This window comes from Arachis duranensis, chromosome 6 (genome assembly GCF_000817695.3).
Source record: "Arachis duranensis cultivar V14167 chromosome 6, aradu.V14167.gnm2.J7QH, whole genome shotgun sequence".
In the NCBI taxonomy this organism is placed as follows: Eukaryota; Viridiplantae; Streptophyta; class Magnoliopsida; order Fabales; family Fabaceae; genus Arachis; species Arachis duranensis.
In genome coordinates this window covers 101,745,171-101,769,339 of record NC_029777.3, presented here as the reverse complement: position 1 = coordinate 101,769,339, position 24,169 = coordinate 101,745,171, and the positions used below count along the sequence as shown (strand labels likewise).

The window sequence follows — 24,169 nt, the reverse complement described above, 5'->3', positions numbered from 1 at the left end:
CAAATTTCTAACGAATTAAATCTCTATAAGTTACAGATTTTTTTTTGTGAACAACTAAGAGAAAAAATAAAAGAGCAGAAAAGAAAAAGAAAAAAAATTAGGTTCTTAACAATAAGAGAGGACAAACCACCTCTGGTGGCTGGTGCCAAAGGTGAACCTCATCAGTTCCGCTATCTCCAGATTCCATCTTTGCCAACCGATCTGCCACGACATTAGCTTCTCTCGGGATAAGCTCAAAACGAATATCCCAATCCCTTCTTAACTTCAAGTCAAAGATCAGTTGTATCACTTCTTTTTCAAGATGCCAGAGTGGAACTTGCCAACCAGTCACTAGCTCAAAAGCTGCTGCGTAATCTGTCTCACAGACAACAAGCTTAAGACCCGCCTCCCAAGCTCAAGTCAAACCTTTCCATATACTCCACAACTCTATCTTGATGACACTAGATCCAAAGGAATTTTCTGAGCATCCCATTACTCATTGACTGGAGCTATCGCGAATTACCCACCCAAAACCAGCACAATCATCCCCCAAGTTCACACTCCCATCACAATTTAACTTCCAAGCACCATGTTCTGGTGGAGACCAAGACAGAGGTTTTAATCCCTGGATGCAACACACTCGATTCTGAGTTGTATATTCAAAATCCACCATGCACCTGCGAGCCTTGTATGCAATTGACCCAGTAGATCCAAAAACTCCCTGAAAATTACCCATATTTCTATCTTGCCAAATTGACCATATTATAGCTGCAAATTTGGAACAACCTTCATTGAGGAGGTCATGCTTGAACCAATCATGCACCTCGTAAGAGCCAAAGAAACACACATCAGAAAAACCTAGAGAAACCCAAACTGATCGCACCACTTCACAATCCCGAAAACAATGAAGAATTGTCTCCGGAAGTTGATTGCAACGTGTACATAAGGATGATGAGGAGAGATGTCGCCGAAAACGCAGATATTGAGTTGGTACAGCATCATGAAGGCAAAGCCACACTAGGAGCCTCAACTTTTCAGGGATCCGCGCCTTCCAAAGCCAAAGCCAAAGCCAGTTGATATTCCTATCCCAATTCAACTTCTTCTGAATTAACCATAAATATCCTTGTTTAGCAGAGTAAATAGTGTGCTCCCAACTCCAACCCAAATCACGACCAGAAGCCGAAATATGTACTAAACTAAGAATGTCTTCCCTTAAGTCCCTAGGAATAGAAGAGTAAATCCTCTCCAAATGCCAAACTCCATCACGGTAAACATCTTCAATGGTCAAAGCAGCCTCACAGATATCAAGAAATTCAACCCTCGCTCCTACTGGCCCAGAGTGCAACCAAGAGTCAAACCAGAAATTCTTAGAAAGAGCTCCCACTTCCCAAACAAACCCTTCCTTTAATACGGAAGCTGAGTACACAATAGACTTCCATATATACGATGAAGAACCCATTGCTTTAATTGCAAATAGGTTTCTATTCTAGAGGTATTTCTGAAGCATAATCTTAACCCACAGTTTCTCTTGATTCATCAAAATTTGCCAATCTAGCTTTCCTAATAAAGAAAAATTGACCAACCGCGACTCCCTCAAAGCAAGACCTCCAAACTTTTTTGGAGTCGTCAAAACTCTCCAAGATGCTAAATGAAGACCACGGTGATTATGACTACCACACCAAATGAAACTTCTAGTAAGCTTATCAATGTTAGAGCACACACCTGATGAAAAAAGGCTTACTTGCATCCTATAAATAGGTATAGAAGATAAAACTGATTTAGCAAGACAAATCCAACCAGCTTTATTAAGGAAGCGACCTTTTCAAGATGCTAGCCTATTAGTAAGCTTATCAACCATCCCTAACTTTAAAAAAAAAAAAAAAATCTGATCAAATGATTTCTTTTGTATAATAATCAAGATGATATTGTACATTGTTCGTTGACAGTACAAACGTGCTGTTATTAGTCATATGTTGTCATTGTTAAGGAGATAATTAACAGTGTAAAGAAATATACATTTTTTAAAATAACACACAAATCCATAAATATTAAATTTATTTTAGAACGGATCCCTTTTGTAAGTCAATATTTTTAGAACAGATAGTAACTAAACTTTACTGAGGTGCAAATATTTCTCCAACAGCAGAGCAGAAACAGCTTTCCCTGCCCTTCCTCCGCTATAAGTGCTTCAGTATCGGAAATCCCTTCCTTCGCAATCTTCCTCGATTTTCTCAATCTAAAACCAAAATGACCATCCTCTACCCCTAGTCTTCATTTTCCGTAACCCTTCCTCCATTTCTAGGGTTTCCGCCATGGCTGAGTGGCAGCCCCTCCTCCAATCCATCTTCGTCGGCCTCATTGTCTCTTTCCTCATCGCCAAGCTCATCTCCTCCGTCCTCGCCACCAAGCACGACATTCGCGCCTCCCCTCCCGAACCTCACACAACAACCGGTGCCGTTCCTGGGCCTGGGCTTAGGCTTGGGCCCGCTTTCGCATGGTCCGATGCTGGCGATGCTAACGAGACCGAGTCCTTATCGGCTGAGCAGGGGAGCCCGACTCACAGTGGAGTGGGCAGCGACAGTGACGACGACGACGACTGGGAAGGCGTGGAGAGCACGGAACTCGATGAGGCGTTCAGTGCTGCGACCGCGTTTGTTGCGGCCGCGGCGGCGGATCAGCGATCTCAGAAGGTGTCGACGGATGTGCAGCTGCAGCTCTATGGGCTTTACAAGATTGCCACCGAAGGTCCCTGTAGTGTGCCGCAACCCTCGGCGCTGAAAATGACGGCTCGAGCGAAATGGTAGTGTGCTTTTTTCTTCTTTCCTGCCATTGCCGTTGATTTTTGGTTAGTAGCATTTTAGGCTTAATGTTTTCATTGGATGCTAAAAATTAATGGAAGTGTGCTTTTTTAAGTTTCTATTTATATATAGTAGCTCACTTATGGTGTTAGATGTAGAAAATTTGTGCTGGAAAATTCAGAATTCCGAGTTTTCCAAGTATTTATTGTATAAGAAATATATAAAGGTTTAGGGAACTTGTTAGTTAAACTCTTAATTATATGCCTTTTTGGGATTGTAGCTGATTCAATATGGTTCTTTTCTTTTTTGTTTTGTCATATTCTTCTTTTATTTTATTTGGCAACCATTTTTACAGGCAAGCATGGCAAAAATTGGGTGCTATGACTCCTGAAGATGCAATGCAGAAGTACATTGATATTGTTACAGAGCTATATCCCTCATGGCTTGATGGCGCTTCACTTTCGGTGATCTAATAAGATGTTTATCGTGTTATTTATCAGATGAATTGCTGTATCTTTTGTCAAAATGGAGAATGGTATATTTAAAATGAATGTGATCAGTCTCTAATTGTTGTTTCAATGACAGAGGGACAAAGGCAGTGATGGTGACAGTGGCGGCTCTGGCTCAGAGTCTAAGGGACCAATGGGACCAGTATTCAGCAGCTTCGTGTTTGAAGAGGACTCTGGTAGTGACTTGTAAGATTCTTAGAACTTTCAGTTATATGAAAATTCAATAAATATAGAGGTGGTCATGCTTTGTAAGTAGTTTTATATCCATCCATGCATATTGTTGTTAGACATCATTATATGAATGTTCCCATGGTGCGTGTAATTGGAGGATAGTATTAATGGGTTTAATTTCTTCTACTTTTCTGTTGACATTACAGGACCTTTTAGGGATTTGTTTCACATTACAGTTTTCCACTTGATATATCTTTTTTTGATATTATTCCTCTTGTATTCCACATCTCTATCTTATTTAACTACTTTGAAATAGGATTGAGACTCAGGCATAGTTATATGTGCTTACCTTGAAAGTGTCCCACGTCAGGTTCTGTTTCGGATCCACTACTCATCTCTTGCAATGTTGAAGATAAGCAGTGTAAAACATTAACAGTTTTATAAACTTTCCAAATTCGTATACTACTTATTTCCACGTGGCATGAGGTGATTAGTGGGATTATAGAGAAGGGGACATAATTTGGGACGAAGAATTTCCATCCTTGTTGACAATACTAGTATTTATCTGTCTACTTGCCCATTTGCCTTTCTTGTATGTCTCCTACTCAGCATTTTTATTTATGTTTGAAAGCATCAGCGATCCTCTCTATTCCAGTGAAGAAGTTTACGGGCTAATTTAAGTTATACAATTAATTGTTGTTGAATCTTTCTGTGCTTCTATTTTGTTGTATTCTAATATATCAAGAACCAATAACCAATATATCCTGTGAATTTTTGAGCAATTATAAAACATTAAAACTTAAAATGGGGAGCTTTATTCAAAAGGTATAGTTTCTATAAAGAACAGAAAATTGACAGATATTGTTTTCCCTATTTTCTTCAGGAAAATGGACGCCATTCATGGATTTGCCAGAGAAGGGGATGCGGTTAATCTACTCAAGTGTGTTGAAAATGGTGTTTCAGTGAATGTCAAGGGTGAGTTATTCATAGCTATTTCCATTCCCCTTTTACTTATCATTCACAACTCACAAGTGTGCTGAAAATTGTGAAATGATGCTTGTATGGTTGTTAAGTGGAATGAGGTTATCATAATGGCCTGCAAGCATTAAGTACCATTGCTAATTACTTTTGGTAGCATTGCTTGGCAAGCATAACTTGGCAGTTATGAACATTTTGTTGCTACATGTTCAATTTTTCATTTTAGTCTTTCATTTGTCCTTGTCTTACACTGTATTTTGCACATTTGAGTAACATGGATGATTCCCAGTTATCTTTTGAAAATGGGGAGTTTTGATTCGTAATAATTGAAGTAGCTATAGTAAAATTGTATTTTTTTGTCCTTCATAGTACATTCTCTCAACAAATTATTTTATGAAACAGGTTTTCAATATTTCTTTTTTTGAAAATGGTAGTTGTGTGCTGCAACATTGGTCATCATCACATTATATCTGATATTAGTAGATAAATTGCTCTTCTAGATCGCCATTGATCTCCTGAAATGATTCCTCTTTGGTATTACCATTAATATTGTTTATGCTGTTTTATTGCCGCAGTGATTTAACCATCAGTTTCCTATAGTCATAAAGGATCTTTTGGATCATTTTTCTGTGCTACAACACTATATCAAATCATTTAGTTTGCTATTATGATTTCCCTGATATTAATGCCAAGGTATTTCATATATTGCAATTCAAAACATTCCAATTTAAGTACTTAACATATTTGAGCTAATCTATATGCTTTAGAGTTTGAGGTATTGCCACTGTGTTTCTGTAATGGAAACAGGATGGAAGTTAGCTTGAGTGTTAAATTAAGTGTTATTCCTTATTGCAATAGTTGCCTAATTCTAACTCTCAAAGTTTAGCATGTGCAGTAGAAGACCGTTCTATGCATTTTTACTTATTTCCCAATTGCTGAATTTGAAAATTTGCTTATATTGTCGTGTGTGTTATACTTTTATAAGGATAATGATGGACAAACACCACTGCACTACGCCGTTGTCTGTGAGCGGGAAGCAATAGCTGAGTATTTAGTGAAGCATAATGCAAACACAGACTTGAAAGACAACGATGGCAGTTCCTCACGTGACATATGTGAGTTTAACTGGCCTTGTATGCAGCGCATGACGGAAGCAAATTGATTCCCAGCCTGTTTCAGAACTGCTTTTTGCTGTATATCTTGGCAAAACACAACCTTGGGAAAATCTATCCATACACAATGCACATACTATATAACTCAAATTTTCACTCCTTAGTCGTTGGGATAGCTACCATTTTCACTGTACTCCCCGGATATGCACCTACTAGGAAAATGGTTTAAATCAAGTATATTCTGAGATTTCTAGTTTCCTTTGCTCAGCTCCAAAGAGAGCATGCTTCAGGAAATAGGTAGTGAGAAGGGAGAGGTTTATGAGATTTGAAGTGGAGGAGGAAATGAAGAGATTTATAGAGTATGGTTCAGGGAAATATGTATAACTCAACTTTTATTCTTTTACCACTTTATAGGAGAGATATGTTTGAGGATTTTATTAATTTTTTATAGATCTATTCTCATTTATGATCCTCTTAAATGGAGTAATTATATTTAATTTAGTATATAGGAAATTTTGCAAATATATTTTGAATTCCTCATTTTCTTCCATAATGGTATAATATTATTATACTCACATATGAACTATGAAGTACATTTATAGAGAAGGATATAAATTTTATTCCTATTTTGCATGTTTTTTATTCACTAAATAGTATTTCTTTTATTTTAAAACTATTGGTTTGAGAAGTTTTCGTATTTATATATATTAGTAACTCAAATATATGTATAAACACAAATACGTGAGCTTCTCAAGCTTGTACAACAAAAGTTGTTAACCTAGCATTAGTGTTTTTCATTTCTGTTCTAGTTACCAAATGCGGCTTAAGAGGCTTCACGAACATTTTACCACCACCAACAGCTGTGAACACCACCCAAAGCGATGTTGTCATTGTAGACATGGTTGCATACTTGCATCAAAGGTGTGTGGCATACTGTCTGTTTTTTTGGTGCCTCGGCATCCAAAATATCAATTCTGCTATGGCTTCCATATCAAAGCTGTAGTCTGTAGATAATGCTCTTATTGTTCCTACAAAAGAAAGAGTATATGTCTTTTACAAGTAATAAAAATATGGCTAAAATGTAGTTTTGACGTATGATTTCCACTAAAAATATCTACAATCCAATTTGAGTAGAATACTTGAGTATACGAATAGAATACTTAAGTATTCGATTGAGCATGTCAAAATTAAAGTTCCCATTTACCTTTTTTCTTTGGCTTATATGCGACGATACTGTTCCGAGAGGGAACAGATATTTCTTCTTCCAGCAAAATACAGATCCAATAGTATCAGGAGCAGGTCTATTTATAATGGAGCATTCCAAAAGTCAAACGGTCCCATAGATTGTAGCTTTTACCATTGGTTTCTGAGTTGCATTCTTTTATCTCCCTCATTCCAATGATAAAATTCAAGTGATCACAAATTGAACCTTCTTTAAATACTCCAGTTTGCAAGATATTGAACCTACAAAAATATTAAACCCCGCCAGGAACCAATGAAGCTTAAAATAACCATGATTATTAAACGTGATTTATGACGATAATGAGCAACCCCAATGGCAGTGTTCCTCATTATCTGAATGTCATAGACAGGAGTCATATTGGGCCAGAAAAGCCCAAAATTCCTTTCGCATGTTGGGCCGGGTTTCAAGTTCTCATCAAACAAAGCAAAAATATAAGTCTCAAAAGTCCGGTTAGGCATGAGTGGAGTTCCAACCCCGGAAGTGACATGACGTATGAGATTCCCATTGTACTCCGAAGCACTCATTGGATCCACACCAATTTGGGCCGGGTCTCCCTTAGTGGGCCAGCCCGTTTCACCGATCACAATCTCAACATCTTCGAATCCCAAAACCTTCATGGCAGAATAAACAGAATCAAGTTGTGCATCCAACATGTTGGTGTAACGTAGCTGAGTGACGTCATCAACCATGCCAGAATTGGGTAAGAAAAGTGCATAATCAAGGGTATCAACGGAAAATCCAAAGAATGGGTAAGGGTTAACCATGAATGGTGAATTCGAATCTCTAAGAAAACTAAGCATTGGTTTAATCACATGAGTATCATAGCCTTGCCTAAATCTCGCACCGGAAGGTGTAGTTGAATTTACCAAAATGCCCAGAGAGTGTGGTGTGGTAACTTTTATGTGGCTATCTATTGAGAGCTCAACAAGTGCCACGTGGAGTGTTTGCATTGCAGGGACTAAGTTGCTAATTAGAAGTTTGTTGGCAGTGGATAACACTTCGTTGCCAACAAGGATTCTAACTAATTTAGTTGAAGGGATGAACGGTTGGACGTTGGTTTGGACCCATTCACGTGCAACGGTTAAGTTAGTTACACGTGGGATTTGGTTGTTAGGGACGGTTATTGTGACCTCGATTCTTGTGTCCTTAAAAGCGCGTAGGAGTTCGGGGTTGGCATCGAAGAGTCTCACCCGGTTAATGATGGTGGATTTTGAAAGGAATTTTGCTACTTCAGCTGGTGGAGGAAGGTTATCTGCTATTGTGCCATAATTAACACCAATTCCTTGCACCTCTGTAATTTATACATAAATTTATTTAGCTTAAATTTATCTATCTTTTGGGATATGTAAAAATAATCAAAACATTAGAGACAAATAAAAACAGAGTTTTATATCTTGTCTTTATCTTTTATTTCCATATTTTCTCACCTTTACCTAACATATTTCTAAAAAAGAAAACTCGTTTAACCACGCATTCGAATATCAAATACAATGTCACAATTTTTGGATATAAGTATAGTCTCTAGGATGTGGTGCAAATGGTGTGGTAGAATGGAGAATTTGCATAGTAGTAAGCATACCTTGGATGAAAACTAATGCAAGGAGTAGCAAAGTTGCGTGTAATATTGAATCCAAGGATATAAGAGGCGTTTTCTTCTCCATAGCTACATACACTGTTTGGATGTTGATAAAAAAAGGGGGTTAGATTGGTGAAATGAGTGAAGTTGTTTATGAAGAAGTAACCTTGATGCTTTGCTTTCTGATAAGGCGAGTTCAATTCCTGCCATGGTTTCTGTGATACATGACAACTTTTTCTCTTCAGAATTGGGATTGCGTAAGTTACTATTGCATCTTCCCTTTTCTCCTTTGAATCTTCCCCTTTTTGAATTGTAAAATAATAATGTTCCACCCACTAGAATTGATGCCAGCAATTTGATTCTTCCGTCTCATTGTGAAGACTCTTTAGATAAACAATTTATAAACAAAAATACTAACTGCACGCTAAAATTCAGTTATCGATCAAATTAATTATTGTTTAACCTATTTTTAAATGTAGATTTATATTTTAACATGTATTTTATACCAATAATTAATTTGGTAATTGATTTTTGAGTGAAATGACAAATAAATCTCAGAACCGGTAAGGATTTACATTTCCAACAGATTAGTTGTTAAAAAAAATAATAATAAAATCATCTAAGATAACAAATATAGACAAATTAATTTAAATTAAGACCTTCTATCTTAATTATAACGGCTAATGTGAAGATAATATATTCACATATGATATCATAAAAAAATTTATTGGTAAGTTTTTTAAGAATTAATATATCTAAAATAGTGTAAATTTTCAGAATTTATTTATCATTTTATTTTTAATTTTTTATAAATTGCTTAATTAATCTCTCTCTCTCTTTCTATATATTCGTTTGCCATTATTGAGTATAAAAAGTATATACAAAATGTGCCATATTGCTGGAAAATTTAACTGTGTCATGAAACGACAGTTACTATTGGGATCTGAAATATATATAACATAAAGTCATATGCTTCATCTGAGTTTTTATTATAATAATAATTAAGTAGAGATGAGTAACCAAAGTGCTTAAAGAAGACGTTTGCTTTAGTTGGATAGAGAGGGGAATAATCTTTACTTACATTGCTGGATGGACAAGGTATTGTCACGTTGTAGAATGACACTCTTAACAAGCAATGCTTCTATCAAATAAATAATAATAAAGAGATAATCATTTTATTCTGCTTAATTAATAATCTCTTCATAAGAAACTGAACCACTTTCCTTCCTTCTCTTCTCTTTTCTCCAAGCAAAAGATAAAGTTTTAAATTTGTATTATCATTCAAGAAATTATTCTATATATAACATCAGATTAGATCGAATTTTTGGTTCTTTATTATGATGAATCTTCTACTATGTCTAAATCTACTTTAATTTAGATAAATCGATGTAGTTAAAAAAATTAATATAACTTAATACAATGTATATCTCTGAATACATTAAATTTTGAATGTATGATCCAAAATTATTATTTAGTCATCAGTGGAAAAAGGTTTAGGAACTTACCGGATATTTAGAAGAAGGAATATATGTAGTACTCTAGTGTTTCATTCCTATGATTGCACATTCTCATCGATCTACAAAGCATTTTTCATTTCTATGTGAAAGGTGAAATTATAAAATTTCTTTCCATGAAAATATTTCCAATAATAAATTTAAAATATCTATTTTGTCCCTCTATATAAATTAAAGTAAATATTAATGTGCTAAGTAAAAAATAAAAAGTACAACATTTATTGAAAATAAAAAAGAAAATAAAAAAATATGAAATTTTATGAATTTTAAATCTTAAATTCTGAATTATTAATATAAAATAAAATAAATAAAAAATTAAAATGTATTTAAGTAACAAATAGTATAACGCGAGCATTTAAAAAGAGGCAATAAATAGTGTTTAAAGATGAATTTTTTGTGTATAAACTAAAATTGTTTGGCCCAAGCCTTAACCTTATCCCCACTTTTTTAACATTGCTTACTCAAATGAGCATCTCAACGTGCATACATGCGAACTGCAACTATATGGTTGGAATACTCATTTGAGCAAGAAATGTTCAAAACTGGGACTCTCTCTCTCTCACTTCAACAAACCAAATGAAAAAACAATTGCCCTTACATTGGTTCTAACTTCTAAGTATATGTAGAGACATTAAATAATAATGATGAACAATGTATGATGTATTATTATTATTATTATTATCTTATTTGAGGTGGTTGAGAATTGAGCCGATTGTACGGTGGAGTAGTTGACCTTTTGATAGTCAGTTAATGAGTGTAAATGAAAAGGACTTGTAGTTATTACTTTCTTTTTTAGGTTTTCATAGAATGGCAGGTAAATGACAGTTAAGCTCAACAACCACAACATCTAACTAGGCATATTTATTTACTACTGAATATACTAATTAATTAATAAGATGTTACGGTCTAAGTATCTCCAATTGAACATAAAATATAGATATTATCGACCCAAACGCACCTACTTACCCCCTTTGGAGACATAACACCCCGTTTGTTTGATATGTGTATCACCACAAGACATAGACGCAGTAAGATGTATTTATTGTTTAATTTGTAAGACATAAAAATATTTATATATAAATATAAAATATATGTATTTTATGTCTCAATAAAATAGTAAAACACAAATTTTAAATAATGAATACGGATTTACGTTATTTTTTTGGATTATTTTAATGTCATATTTATTATATTTAAATACCATACATAAATAATATAAATATTTTATATTTATGTTTCTATTATTTATGTCTCAATACAAGCACGGATCTAAATTACTATAATAGGGGCACTTGGCCCACTTCCATTTTAATTTTTTTCTTAAAAAAACATATATATAATATGTCTCTATTTTAAATTTTAAATGATTCTATTATAAATAAATTAAGTTTAATTATTTAAAGTTTTAAATCCACTTTATCTTTTTATCATTTTGACTATTAGTTAACCTAATTAAATTTAGTTTTTTCCTATTCTCAAATCTCAACTGTCACCACTTCTTTATTCTTTTAAATCCTCTTCTTAGTTTTATATTTTAATAACCTTCTTTTTTTATTCCTCTTTTAGTAGTCATCTTCTTTTCATCAAAAGGTAAATTTTAAATATTTTATATTTTTTATATAACTCTCTATAACTCTATGTATCTTTCAATTTTATTATTTTTTTTTTGATATTTTTAATTTCAAATTTTAATTCAAACAATTATAATTTAGGTATTAATCTAATTTTTTATTTTTTTCATAAATTTATATATTTTATTTTATTCTCAATTTAATGATCTTTATTATTTATTTGTTTATCTTTCGTTTTATTTTATTATATGTAATTATGTTACATATAAATTTTTAAAGTGAATTGATCAATTTACTAATTTAGAATATATATTTTTTATTTTTAAAAATAATAATAATAAATATTTTAAAAAATATGTTTCGTCTTATTTTATTATATGTAATTTTTGAAATTTGTTTGTATTCGAATAATTAATGTGCATTTTTATTTTTTTATTTAAATTAATATATCTTTTAATAATAATGTATATTATTTTTGCCCCTTAAATACATACATGAACCAAACAGAGTCCGAATGAGTCACGAGATATATAAACTAGATATCAAATTCGGCTAGAATTTGGTACAAATTAAATCTCTTTCAAATCTATGAAGGTTACCATATAAATGTTAGGTGATATATCCATCTCTAAGATAGGCTATTTTTTCTTCTCTTAATCTTATACCTCTTGAACATTTCGTTAATTTTATTGTTGGTCTTCTGTAGATACCACTCATGAATTGCGACTGATTGGAAGCCTCCATCCCCTTATAGTATAGTAGGTTTTTTGAGAAATTGATGCTAGGAATATAGTTGGAAAAATGGTTCTTTTCAAGATGGAAAGTGAGAAAGTGGTCTAAGTGGTCGATGATAGAGCTAGAATTGAAGATGGATAAAGAAAGATGCTATAAAGGTGGATAACTGAGCTTGAGATTGAAGATAGTTTTAGAATTTATGTATTATTCATGTATAGGAAAATATATTATGAACCAAATACATTAGTAATTTTTTTGGCAATATGAAAGATAATTTTAAAAAACTTTTAATGTTAAACAAACTAACACTTGTGATACTTGAGAATAATAATCTAGGATATAACTCCCATAGATGTAATTAAAAAAATGTACTTTCAAGTAATAAAATAAATTATCTTATAAGATGTGTGTATATAATATAGATTACGTCTTTTATAAAATATATCTCAAAAAAATGTTCTTAAACTAGCTATAATCTTAAACCTAATTTAAGAATTAGACCATAATCGATTTAATATTGATATCAACTTTCAAGTTTGGATTTTTGGTACAAGAAGTAATAATTTTTTTTATTTGAGTAAAAAATAAAAAACCAATATCAGTCTATCAATATTATAATACCATTGCTCAATCAATTTTTTTTAGGTAAATACCCTATTCGGCTCTTGATTTTTTGTTTTCGTGAGATATAATGTATCTTAATTATTCTTAAACCTCAATCAGACTCGTCCATTAAAAAAAAAATGGATAGATCGACCAATGCTACAAGGATGACAAAGGGTTATCCACTAATTTGTTAGGTAACATTGTCAAATGTCAACCCCAAATAGTTGCAAGGACTAAAAATCCCCTCTTCTTCTTCTTCTTCTTTCTTCTCTTTTTCTTTATTTTTTTTCTCTTTATTACATCCATTATCATCATTATCCACCTCCACAGCTAGGGATGTGCAAAAAAACTGGTTTCACTGAATTGAATTTAAACTGATTTGAAACTGTTTTAAATAAATCAATTTTTTTTAATAAAAAACCAAACTGAAATCATATTTTTTTATCAAAACCAGTTTATTACAAACTAGTTTTTATGGTTCAAATTAGTTTTAAACCAAATTAAAACTAGTTTTATTTAAACTCCAAAATTAGTTTTTACATACTCTTTTTCTCTTTCTCTCACTTCACTCTCTCTCCCCTTCCTCTCTCTCTCTCCTCTTTCTCCCCTTCTCTCTCTCTCTTTTTCCTTTCTTTCTTCTCTCCTCTCTCTCTCTCTCTCTCTCTGAGTCTCTGCTCTGAGTTTCTGCTTCTCTCTTCTCTGAATGTGAGTGAGAAGAAGTGAAGAACGAAGAAGAACCTTGTTTCTCTCTCTATTTTGTGATATACCTAAGGGTTAAATCATCCAAAAGGACGATTTTAATACCAAATACAACGTTGGGGATGATTTTAAATCCAAAATAATGATAAGGATGAATTTAATTACGACCCTAAACATTAGGGACCAAATCAATACTTATCCCTATTTTTTATTTATTAAAAAGAAATAAAAAAATTATAAGATAATATATTTCTCACAAATTAATTTTTATACTTTACATACATGTTTGATACTTCAACATGGAAAAAAAGTGTATATGGCTATAATCTGATTTTTTAAGTATATTCTTTTTTTTCAAAATATGAGGACAGTTGAACAAAAATCAAAATCAAAAGATATGTTTTGTAGTTTTTTTAAACTCGACATTGAATCGGTGGGTCTATTATTTTCAATATTATGAATCTTTTAATTTTGTAAAAGGTGAAATTGAAGGGTCTAATTTTAATATAAAAATATTTTAAAATATATTTTTAAAATAAAACCCCTTCTCTCTCTCTCTCTCTCTCTTCCTCTTTTTCCTCTCTTCCCTTTTGTTTCTCTCCTCTCCCTCCTCTCTCTCCCCCTCCATTCTCTCTTCCTTTTTTTCTCTTTCTTATTTTTCTCTTTTTTCTTTCTCTCTCATATTTTTCTCTCACCTTTCCTTCTTTCTCTCTCATTTTCTCTCTCTTTCTTCTCTTTCATCTCTTTCATTCTTCTCTTTCTCTCTTTCCTTTCTCTATTTTCTCTTTCTCTCCCTCAGTATTTTCTCACTCTATATCCCTATTCTCTCTCTCTCCTTCTTTTCTCCAAAACAAGAGAGAAAATTAAAGAGAGAGAGAGGAGAGAAAAAAATAGAAAGAGGAGAGATAGAAAAAAGAAAGAGAGAGAAGAAGAAGAAGAGAGAGAGAAAGAGAGAGAAGAGATGGAAAAAAAGAGCACAAAGAGAGAGAGAAGGAGAGAAAGTGATAGAAAATCTAATTTTATATATGTTGAGAGAGGGAGCGAAAGAGAGAGAGAATGAGAGAGGGAGAGAAAGAGAGAGAGGAGGGGAGAGAAAAGGAGAGAAAGAGAGAGGAAGATGGATAGGGGAGAGAGAAAATGAGAAAAATGGAGAGAGAGAGAGAGAGAGAAAGAGAGAAAGAGAAAGAAGGAAAAGAGAGAAAGAAGGGAAATAGAGAAAGGAGGGGGAGAGGGGGAGAGAAGAAGAGAGAAAGAGGAAGAAGGGAAGGAGAGAGAGGGAAAAAAGGGAGATTGAGAGAGGAGGAGGAGAGAGAGGGAGAGAAAGAGGGGGAGAGAGAGAGAAAAAAAGGAGAGGGAGAGCGAGGGAGAAAAAGGAGAGGGAGAGAGAAAAAATGTAAAAACTAATTTTATATATGTTAAAATTAGTTTTAGTCCATAAATCAGTTTAAACTGATTTTTTTAATTAAAAGTGGTTTTATTTTTATAAATTGGTTTAAACTGGTCCACTGTATTGTAAACTAGTTTAAAATCAGTTTTTTATATGACAAAGCAGTTTAATTCAATTTTTAAACCATTTTAAATAATTTAGTGCAGTTTCAATTCAGTTTACGAAAAAACTGAACCATAAACACTCCTATCCACAGCACTAATATCTGACACCTAATAATAATTATGGTTCGTTAATGCATTATGTCTTACTAAAAGAAGTCAACGCCCAATACAATATTTATCTTTTTTTTTAAATACTTTTTCTTTTTTCAAAATGCAAGGGAAGTTGATACAGAGCATGTGCTTCGTTATTGCTCAATGTTAGGCACGTTGTAGAGTACACATGAGTACTTACCACCCGGGTTTTTTATTTTTTTTTTGGGGTTCATGACTTACCATCATGTTTTGAAGTTGGTTCAATGAGAATTACTTGCCACGTGACTTGCTCAAAGTTGGTTACTTCTTTTTGTTGGGTCAAACGTGGAGAGTTCTCGACAATCGAAAAGACTTCGGGAAAAAATCAAGTGAGAGAATATAAGATGAGAAGACACCACATCCAACTCAAAACCTTAAGGCGTCAAGTAAATGAATCTCTCATCTTATAAACTCCTCACTCTTCTTTGCTTTCTTTGTTGCAACACTAACACTTTTAAAGTTAACAATTATTTTTTCTCAATCTTTGAAATTGGAAAATGCAAGTCATGTGTGTCCTTCCGTAATTGTTTATTACTATAGCGTCACATTTTCTAAAACATATTTATGATATTATAGCAGAAAAATAATTAATCTTTTAAATTAGTATTCTCAAATATTTGGAGAAACTGTTTTTATAGGAGATTTCTTTTTTACTCTACTGCAATTGAATTATTATATCAATGAAATAATTATTGTAAACTGCTAATAATTTTTACATATAGTGGCCACTATCATTCCCCCGTCTATTTGAAGTATTTGTTAATTGATATAGATTGTTTTAAGTTTGTCTCACTTTATATTTGCTACTTTAAAGATATATGTTTGGAATAAAATATTTTTGAATTTAATTTAATTTAATTTTAAATGAATTAATTGGATATAAATTATTATATTTTGAACTAATTATATAAAATAAAAAATTGATTTAATTTAAAATTAATTATGTGTTCTTATTCGTGATCATAGATATTTATGCATGATGAATTAATCTACTACTGAATATATGTTGGCTGATTGATTGCCATATTCTTAATGAATTTTGAAGGATATTAATCCTTGATTAAGAATTACCTAAAGCAATTGAGTTTGTTGTGTTGGATTGATTATTAGTTTTTAGGAATCAAGATTTTGATTCCTAGTTATTAATTGCTAATTCTAAACTTAACAAAAATCAAGAGAGTATAGTTATAGAAGAGTTGCATTTATCCATACCATGTGTTTGACGAAATAACAAGTTAATTAAGGATATGCTTTCCAATAATCTTAAAGAACACTTGTGCTAGTATTTTCATTTCTTCAATTACTCTTGTTATAACTTAATTTCTATTCAATTTTTGCTTAAAATTGCTTTGATTTATTACTTCTCAAAAAAAAAAAAAACCACAAACCCATAATCAATTATGATATACACTTTTTTTATGGAATAATATACATTTTTTGAGAAATGACTCAAGTTATGCACTCTAACTATATTAATTTTGGTGTAATTTGGTTTATAAATTCTAATTTGGTAACTAGCTATTACTACTTGTTAGTTCTCTACAAAATTACACCAAAATTAATGTAGTTAAAGGATAATTTGAATTGTATCTCAAAGAATGGAATATATTATAGTTGATTAGCAGTTTTAAAAGATTTTATTTAAGAGCTAATAAATTAGAGTAATTCAAATAAGATTGAATAGAAAATTATGTTTAAAGAAGAGTAATTATAGAATTGGAAATACTGGCACAAAAGGGTTGAAAAGCATATCCTTAACTTATGATTTATCAAACATATGATATGCATATGCATAAATGCAACTCTCTCTACAATTACACTCTCTTGATTTTCTTTTTCGAGTTTAAAATTACCATTTAATAACTAAGAATCAAAATCTCAATTTTCTAAAAATTAACAACCAATCCAACATAACAAATTCACTTGTATTAGATAATTCTTAATTAAAACCTATTATCTTTCAAAATTCATTAAGTATATGACCAGGACAGAGTTAGAATAAAATTTGAGAAGGGATCAAAATTTAACTTTTTTAATATAAAAAGACTAAAATTAAAATTAAAAAAAAAAAGATTAAACCAAAATTTACACATAGTTTGTAAAAAAAATTGAAGTTTAGGAGACACTTCCTTTATCTATGAGAGGCTCCACCCCTATATATGACACTGGAATCATCAATGTTAATGTTAGAGATGGCAGATTTATAAAATGGAAGGTTTCTCTGTGTCTACTGTTTTTTATAGATGAGTATGAAGTAGTTAGAACTTTAATATAATAATTAAGCCTATTTTGTTTCTTTAGTTTTGACCATTTCATAAAAATAAAATTGTACAAGGTTAGTTATGCTTTGGGTGTTGAGAATTCCCATTTCTTTATTATTGTTGACTTTTTATGATCCATCAATTACTGAATTTTTTATTTTATAATTGGAGAGAAGAGTGTGTTTTACTTTAAAATGAAAGAAAATAAAATTTAACAGAATATTGAGGACGTCATCCTAATAAATCTGCATTCTACCGTATACGTAATATACTGAGAATACGTCTTTCTTGTATTATTTACATGTATCACAATTCTTTTAACCACCTTCTTGCAACTCAAAACAACCACTTTTTCAGATCTGTACCTTATCTTCAAACTCATTATTTTTAATTATATCTCTATCAACATCACCAAATAAGTATATTTTTTAGCAATAATATTTTTAGTTAGTTAAATTATTTTAATTACTGTAAATAAAAAAATAAACTAAATTAGTTTTTAAAAATAAATTTATCTTAATTAATTAATTATTAATAATAAAAGTGTTGAAGCTAGTGTTAGTTAGTTATACAATTTTAATCAGATTAAAATAATACTAAAATATATTTTTAGTTTGTGAAAAAAATTTGTACTAAATATATTATATATCATTGTAAATAAACTTAAATACTTAAATATATGTTTAAATAAGTACGAACATATACTAAAAATCTAGGACAAATCACGATATAAATCATTCGCATGAAAAAATTACGTGTATCACCCAAATAAATTACCTTACGTGCATATCCCTAAAGAATATATCTATATAAATCGAATGAGGTGTATTCGATTTATTAGGAGAACACATGGTATTGAGCTCACATTATAGTAATTCGAAACAAGCCAGTTCAAATTAGCATATGATTTTTGGATTGTTGAAAAATCGTAAAGGTTGTGGTAGGCTTAAAGAAGGGGGGTTGAATTTATGCCTTCTTTTTAAGTTGCTGTTATAACCCTTTTAAACAAACTTTCAATTCTGCTTTTGTTTGTTCTTAGCAACGAAAATTTATGAGACAATTTATTTTTGTCTCATGAATATCAGAAAACAGAACACAACAGAGAAGAGAAAAGCTAACATCAACATGTATCCTGGTTCGGCTGCCTTGTGTTATGCAACCTACGTCCAGTCTCCTCCACAACAATGGAGAAATTTTCACTATAGTTAAAAGTATTACATACACCAATTTTACAAGATTGACCCAATCCTTTCACACTCAAGTTCTAACCTAACTTGACATTGGCTATGCTAATACCTAATTCTTCACTCTTAGTGCTAACCCAACTAAGAATGGAATACCTTACAGGTACAAGATACAAGACATAGACATACCTAAAGAAATCAGAAAATAACTCTAGACTTTTCTCTCAAGTGTATCACTCAGCCTTTTTCCACTCATGGCTTTTACTTGAGCTTTCTCACTTATGCCTTTTCTCACAAGAAATTACAGAAAGATAAAAATAGAAAAGTACATCACAATCTATAAAACATGAATGAGATTGACTTCATCAGCAGCCTCTTTGCTATGTGAAAAACCAGATTTGCAAATCTCAGATACAGTTCTTCAGTATTGGCCGAATGCTTCTTTGAAAGAAAGCATTATCCAAGTAGAGGAACTTCTTTGCAGAACACAACTCTCAAACTCTGGTTTTCTCTCCTTGGTTTTGAATGAGCAGAAAGTCTTCTTTTATCTCCTTACATGTTGCTAGGTTTTTCTTCCTAGGTCAACTCCTAGAGCCTTGAGCTTCACCAACTCACTGTCTTACTTTTTCTCATTAAACCTCAGAGTAGAAACTTTGCTTCTAACTTCTCCATCTTGACCGAAAGCCATAAAATAGCAACCACCAAAGTCTTCCAATGGTAAACTGAATCTGAACTACCCTTGAAAACCAACTTGGTCCCCAAGACATGTTACAGCAGAGAAAAACAGAAATCTTCTTTTCCATATAGCTCAAAACGGAGTGGTAGAGAGTTGAAGATGAAGAGAAGAAAGTGTGTTGCATGTAAAAGGAAATGGGTTACCTTTAACCTAAGCTTGATTTGGTTTGAAATGGTTGATTAGACTTCTGAGTTTCAAGCTTGGACTTTCTCTTTCTTGCTTCTTTGATAATCACGTTAGGGAAGAAACTTTCTCTTTCTCTTTCTTACTTTTTTGAGTTTTGTGATTTGACATGGTCAGAGAAAAAAGGAACGTTGAGTCGGTGAAAGTAATTGAGAGGGAATTTGCTTGCTGAATATCAACTCGGGCTTGGGTTAGATCACTTCTCTTGGCCCGTTTTGATTTCTCATATTTGTTTCTTTTTGTGCTTTGTTTATGTCATTAACCCATCAGCCTTGTTTTATTTTTCATTCCATTTTGGGCTATAATTCAAATTTTGGCCTGCAACATTTTATAAATTATTAGTAATATACAATTAAAATTAATCAACACTAATTATTTATTTTGTCCAAAAATAATATTTGTCATCACTAATTAATTTATTTAATTTCTTGACTCAACAAATCGAATCAAGGATGTTCAAATTAGCACATGGTTTTTGAACTGAAGGTAAATCGAATCAGGGCAGTTCGATTTACATGGAAGGTGGCTCAAAGGTAAATCTATAACACCTAATTCGATTTACTCTTATTCCTGCTATATATAGAGTTCGAATTTAGTTCATTCAAATTACATTTCACCTCCATACCTCACCATATCCAAAAATCCAAAGAAAGTGACGCTATTCTACATGTTTGATACCGTACAAATGGAGGACGACCCAAATCAAATCTATTGGTTGGATGGAGTCGCGCATATATATTGCTGGTAGCGTGCATGACGAGGTTAGTAAATTTTTAAATTTTTTTAAATTTAAGAAATAAATTGTTGTTATTGATATTGAGTCACTTAGAACTTAATTATTAGAATTATTAGAATGTCTAAACTTAAAGTAGTAGCTGGAATATTGATTTAGGAGTGATAGTGTATTAGAAGATTGTTAGTGATAGTAAAAACTTGAAATTTATAATTAATAAGCTCTGTAAACCTCAAATAGTAGTTAGAGTATTCATAAATAGATAAGAATCTTTAAGGTAATTTCGATTTCAAGCTTTGGATTATGTAGGCAGCAGAAGATTGGTTTAGAGTATAGAATAATTTAATTTATTTTAAAAATTGAATTATAAATTATTAGACTAACGAGGCATGATAATTGTTGAAATACACTAAAGATTTTAGCTTTATGCCGTAAAAAGTAGGTAAACTATGTTTTGTTAAATTTTAATGTAAATTTAGTTGAAGTATTTTTCGATTAATATTAGCCGTTTTAATTGAATATTGTTTTGTAAAGTTTTATGATTCTAAGAGAATTTTTCCGATGTCATGCAGCCCCACCGCTGTATCTTGAACATGAGGAGGCAACATGGTATGCCGTTACACAAGAGGATCATGTCGTACGTCCAGATGGCTGGCTTGGCCTATCTCGTAAGGCTTAACTACCACTGGTTTAAGTTGGATGAGTCGTTAGTCAGTGCATTTGTGGAGAGATGGCGTCCAGAGACTCATACATTTCATATGCCATTTGGTGAGTGCACAATTACGCTATAGGCTGTAGCCTACCATTTCGGATTCGCGATCGACGAACAATACGTCAGCTAGGGCTGGCAATTCATACCCTACCCGCGGGTACCCAACCCGGTCCAACCCGTTCGGGTAGGGTAGGCTACCCTACCCGCAGCGGGTAGGATAGGGTACGGTCCGGGTATGCTTGCGGGTAGGGTAGGGTACGGGTTTAGGGTGTACCCTACCCTACCCTACCCGCACCTCATATATAACACATATTTTATAAAAATCTCTCTATATAGTGAAGGAAGTGAGAGTTGAACCCACAACCTCTCTTATGTAACGACTTATAATAAGTGAACAACCACAAAACTAATTAGTTAATTAAGTAATTTAGAGCATTAGTTTTTTATTTTTTATGTTATTAATACGTATAAAATTCGAAATAATTGAATTTTATATTTACTTTGAAAAAATTTGATATTTCTGCGGGTAGGGTAGGGTAGGGTAGGGTAGGGTAGGGTAGGGTTTAGAATTTTAGGGTGCGGGTAGGGTTAGGGTTGAGAGATTCTCAACCCGCGAGTAGGGTAGGGTAGAGTTTTAATGAAATTTTCAACCCGCGGGTAGGGTTAGGATAGAGTCCAAACCCTACCCTACCCTACCCATTGCCAGCCCTAACGTCAGCAGATGTCTGATGGACTTCGAGCAGTACATCGAGGGAGGCCGTCCGACATGGACTTAGTTTGAGGAGTTGTTGGGTGTGTCAAATTACCCTAAACTGAAATACCTAGCATCCATTTATGTATGATGCTAAAACTATAGTAAATCGACATGTCTTGTGTCGATTTATTCATGGTGATTTCGATGGAGGTAAGTCGAATTGAGCTACTTCGATTTACTTGAAAACATACCGTGCATAAATCGAATGGGGCTAATTCGCTTTACTTGGAACATAACCATGCATGCATAAATTGAATGAGGCTAACTCGATTTACATGAATAGCTACTAAATTGAATTTCACTGTTTCGATTTACATAGAATTATGCTAAATCGAATTTGACTGCTTCGATTTACATAAAAATATTCTCTAAAAAAATACACGTAACGTTTTTTTTAAGTAATTTGCGTAATATGAAATTGACATTGGTTTATCTAAGTGATTTGCCCAAAGATTTAAATATATATAATTATATCTTCAAATTTGAACATACGTACATATTTTTTGTTTAAATTGAAATATGATATATTTTATATAATGTATGTTGACGAAACATATTAAATTTATTTCATTTAAATATATTTTTTATATATTATTTAAATATATATTTTATATATTTAAAAATAAATTAAACATATTTGATATAATATGTTGAGTAAATAGTCATTTTTGACTATAAATGATTCGAATACTTACAAAATTGGCTACAAAAAATTGAAACTAAAGTTATACTCATATAAAATAAATTTTGTCTGACAAAGTATTTAAATTTTAGTATTTAAATGTAAATGTCTTTAAATGTATTTTAATTTTAAACATATATTTTTAATATTTAAATAATATTATATGTAATATTATTTAAATATATTTTTATTTATTTATTTAATGTTGGTTAAATATTGGATATATGCTAAATATAGTTTATATAATGTAACAATTCTTTTATTTCAGAAAGAATAAAAACAAAAGATGGTTCATTGATACGCAGATCATGTTAGTAGTTTAAATCTTTTTTTATACACTTTTAATCTCATCCATTCTGTATATCTCATGAACATATTGTTGCCAATCAAGTCGTTAGTTCGCATAACACGCAAAGATATGACAATAAAGAATTCAATCTGTTTGAAACTCATCACAATCACAATGCCGTCGACAGATATTCACTGTATACTTCATATCGCTGGGCATATCGCGCATCTTAAAGACCTCATTCTGCCTGTCAAACAAGTTAACTTGGATGTTCCCCGCTGCCTGCTGATTTAATTGAAGTCAGTTGATCGTATATTCAGAGAATATATGTCGTGCATTCTTTCGAGCCTCAGCCTCATCCCTTTTCCTAGTGAACAACTCATTTAGTCTGTAAAAAGTTGTCTTGACAAGTGATGAGATAGGAAGATTTCGCGTCCCCTTCAATACTCCATTGATGTACTCTACTAGGTTTATGGTCATATAACCCTAGTGAAATCCATTATCAAACGCGAAAGTATACTGTTGTCGAAGGATCCGATCAAGCCACTGAGTGTAAGTCTCGGCATGCTCACGTAATTTTACATACTATACATTAAATTCACGCACAGTCCTACAATAACCTATAAAAAAACAAGAAAATAAAAATAATAAGTATCACCACATAACCCCAATGTCAGTATTTCACTATAATTTACTACCCATATTTACAATCAACTTCTATAAATACGGTGTCTTGAAATTTTTCAAGAAATTAGATGCTATGTGTCTAACACAAAATATGCAGATAACTTTCGGAAGCTCCCATAATTCATTACTAGCTACATGCTATTGCTGAGGTAATAGAGTCTTGTCATCAAAGATAAGTCCAATACCATCTCGAGCCACCACATGTGTGCACAAATGAGTAAGAAAGAAGTGTCATGCATCAGAATTCTCACCCTCAACAATGACATATGCAAGAGGCACAATATTGTCATTGTCACTCTGAGAAACTGCAACTAAGAGAGCTCCTTTGTATTTGCCATACAGATGTGTGTCATCTATTTGAACGATTGGTTTGCAGCTCCTAAATGCAAAACATCCGTGTTAGTATCCTAATATCTTGGACCACCTCATTCCCTTGGTATGCTGGTGCAGTTTTGATTTCGACTACTGCTGATAGATCTTTTTGTACCATTGCTTCAAACCACGACGGCAAAACTTCATAAGAAGCTTTCCAACCACAAAAAGTTTTTGCAATTTTATTTTACTTAGCCAATCATGCTTTGTGGTAACTTATTGTATAATTAAATTTTGATTGCACTTTAGCAATCACAGATTTTACCTTTTAAAGATGGATCAACTTCAACCAATGCTTTTATCATCTCTGTAATATGTCTGAATTTAGCTTGGCATGATCTTGAGAAATTGTCGTTTGGTGCATGTGTGACTACTATTGTACTGCTTTATAACCCAACAAAA

The 24,169-nt window shown here is 32.3% G+C and overlaps 2 protein-coding genes across 2 annotated transcripts; one reads left to right on the top strand and one right to left on the bottom strand.

Moving 5' to 3' along the window:
• Nucleotides 1-2,078: 2,078 nt before the first annotated feature.
• On the top strand, nt 2,079-5,011 carry LOC107495123 (acyl-CoA-binding domain-containing protein 1). The gene is made up of 4 exons (XM_021125286.2): nt 2,079-2,779; nt 3,133-3,241; nt 3,363-3,472; nt 4,341-5,011. Exons 1-4 carry the CDS (start codon nt 2,292-2,294, stop codon nt 4,495-4,497), a joined length of 864 nt encoding a protein of 287 aa, XP_020980945.1. The 5' UTR covers nt 2,079-2,291; the 3' UTR covers nt 4,498-5,011.
• A 1,290-nt stretch (nt 5,012-6,301) lies between these two features.
• LOC107495122 (glucan endo-1,3-beta-glucosidase) lies at nt 6,302-8,711 on the bottom strand. The gene is made up of 3 exons (XM_021125285.2): nt 8,370-8,711; nt 6,752-8,081; nt 6,302-6,575 (listed from the first exon to the last, which is right to left on the bottom strand). Exons 1-2 carry the CDS (start codon nt 8,449-8,451, stop codon nt 7,012-7,014), a joined length of 1,152 nt encoding a protein of 383 aa, XP_020980944.1. The 5' UTR covers nt 8,452-8,711; the 3' UTR covers nt 6,302-6,575; nt 6,752-7,011.
• Between the last annotated feature and the right edge of the window lie 15,458 nt (nt 8,712-24,169).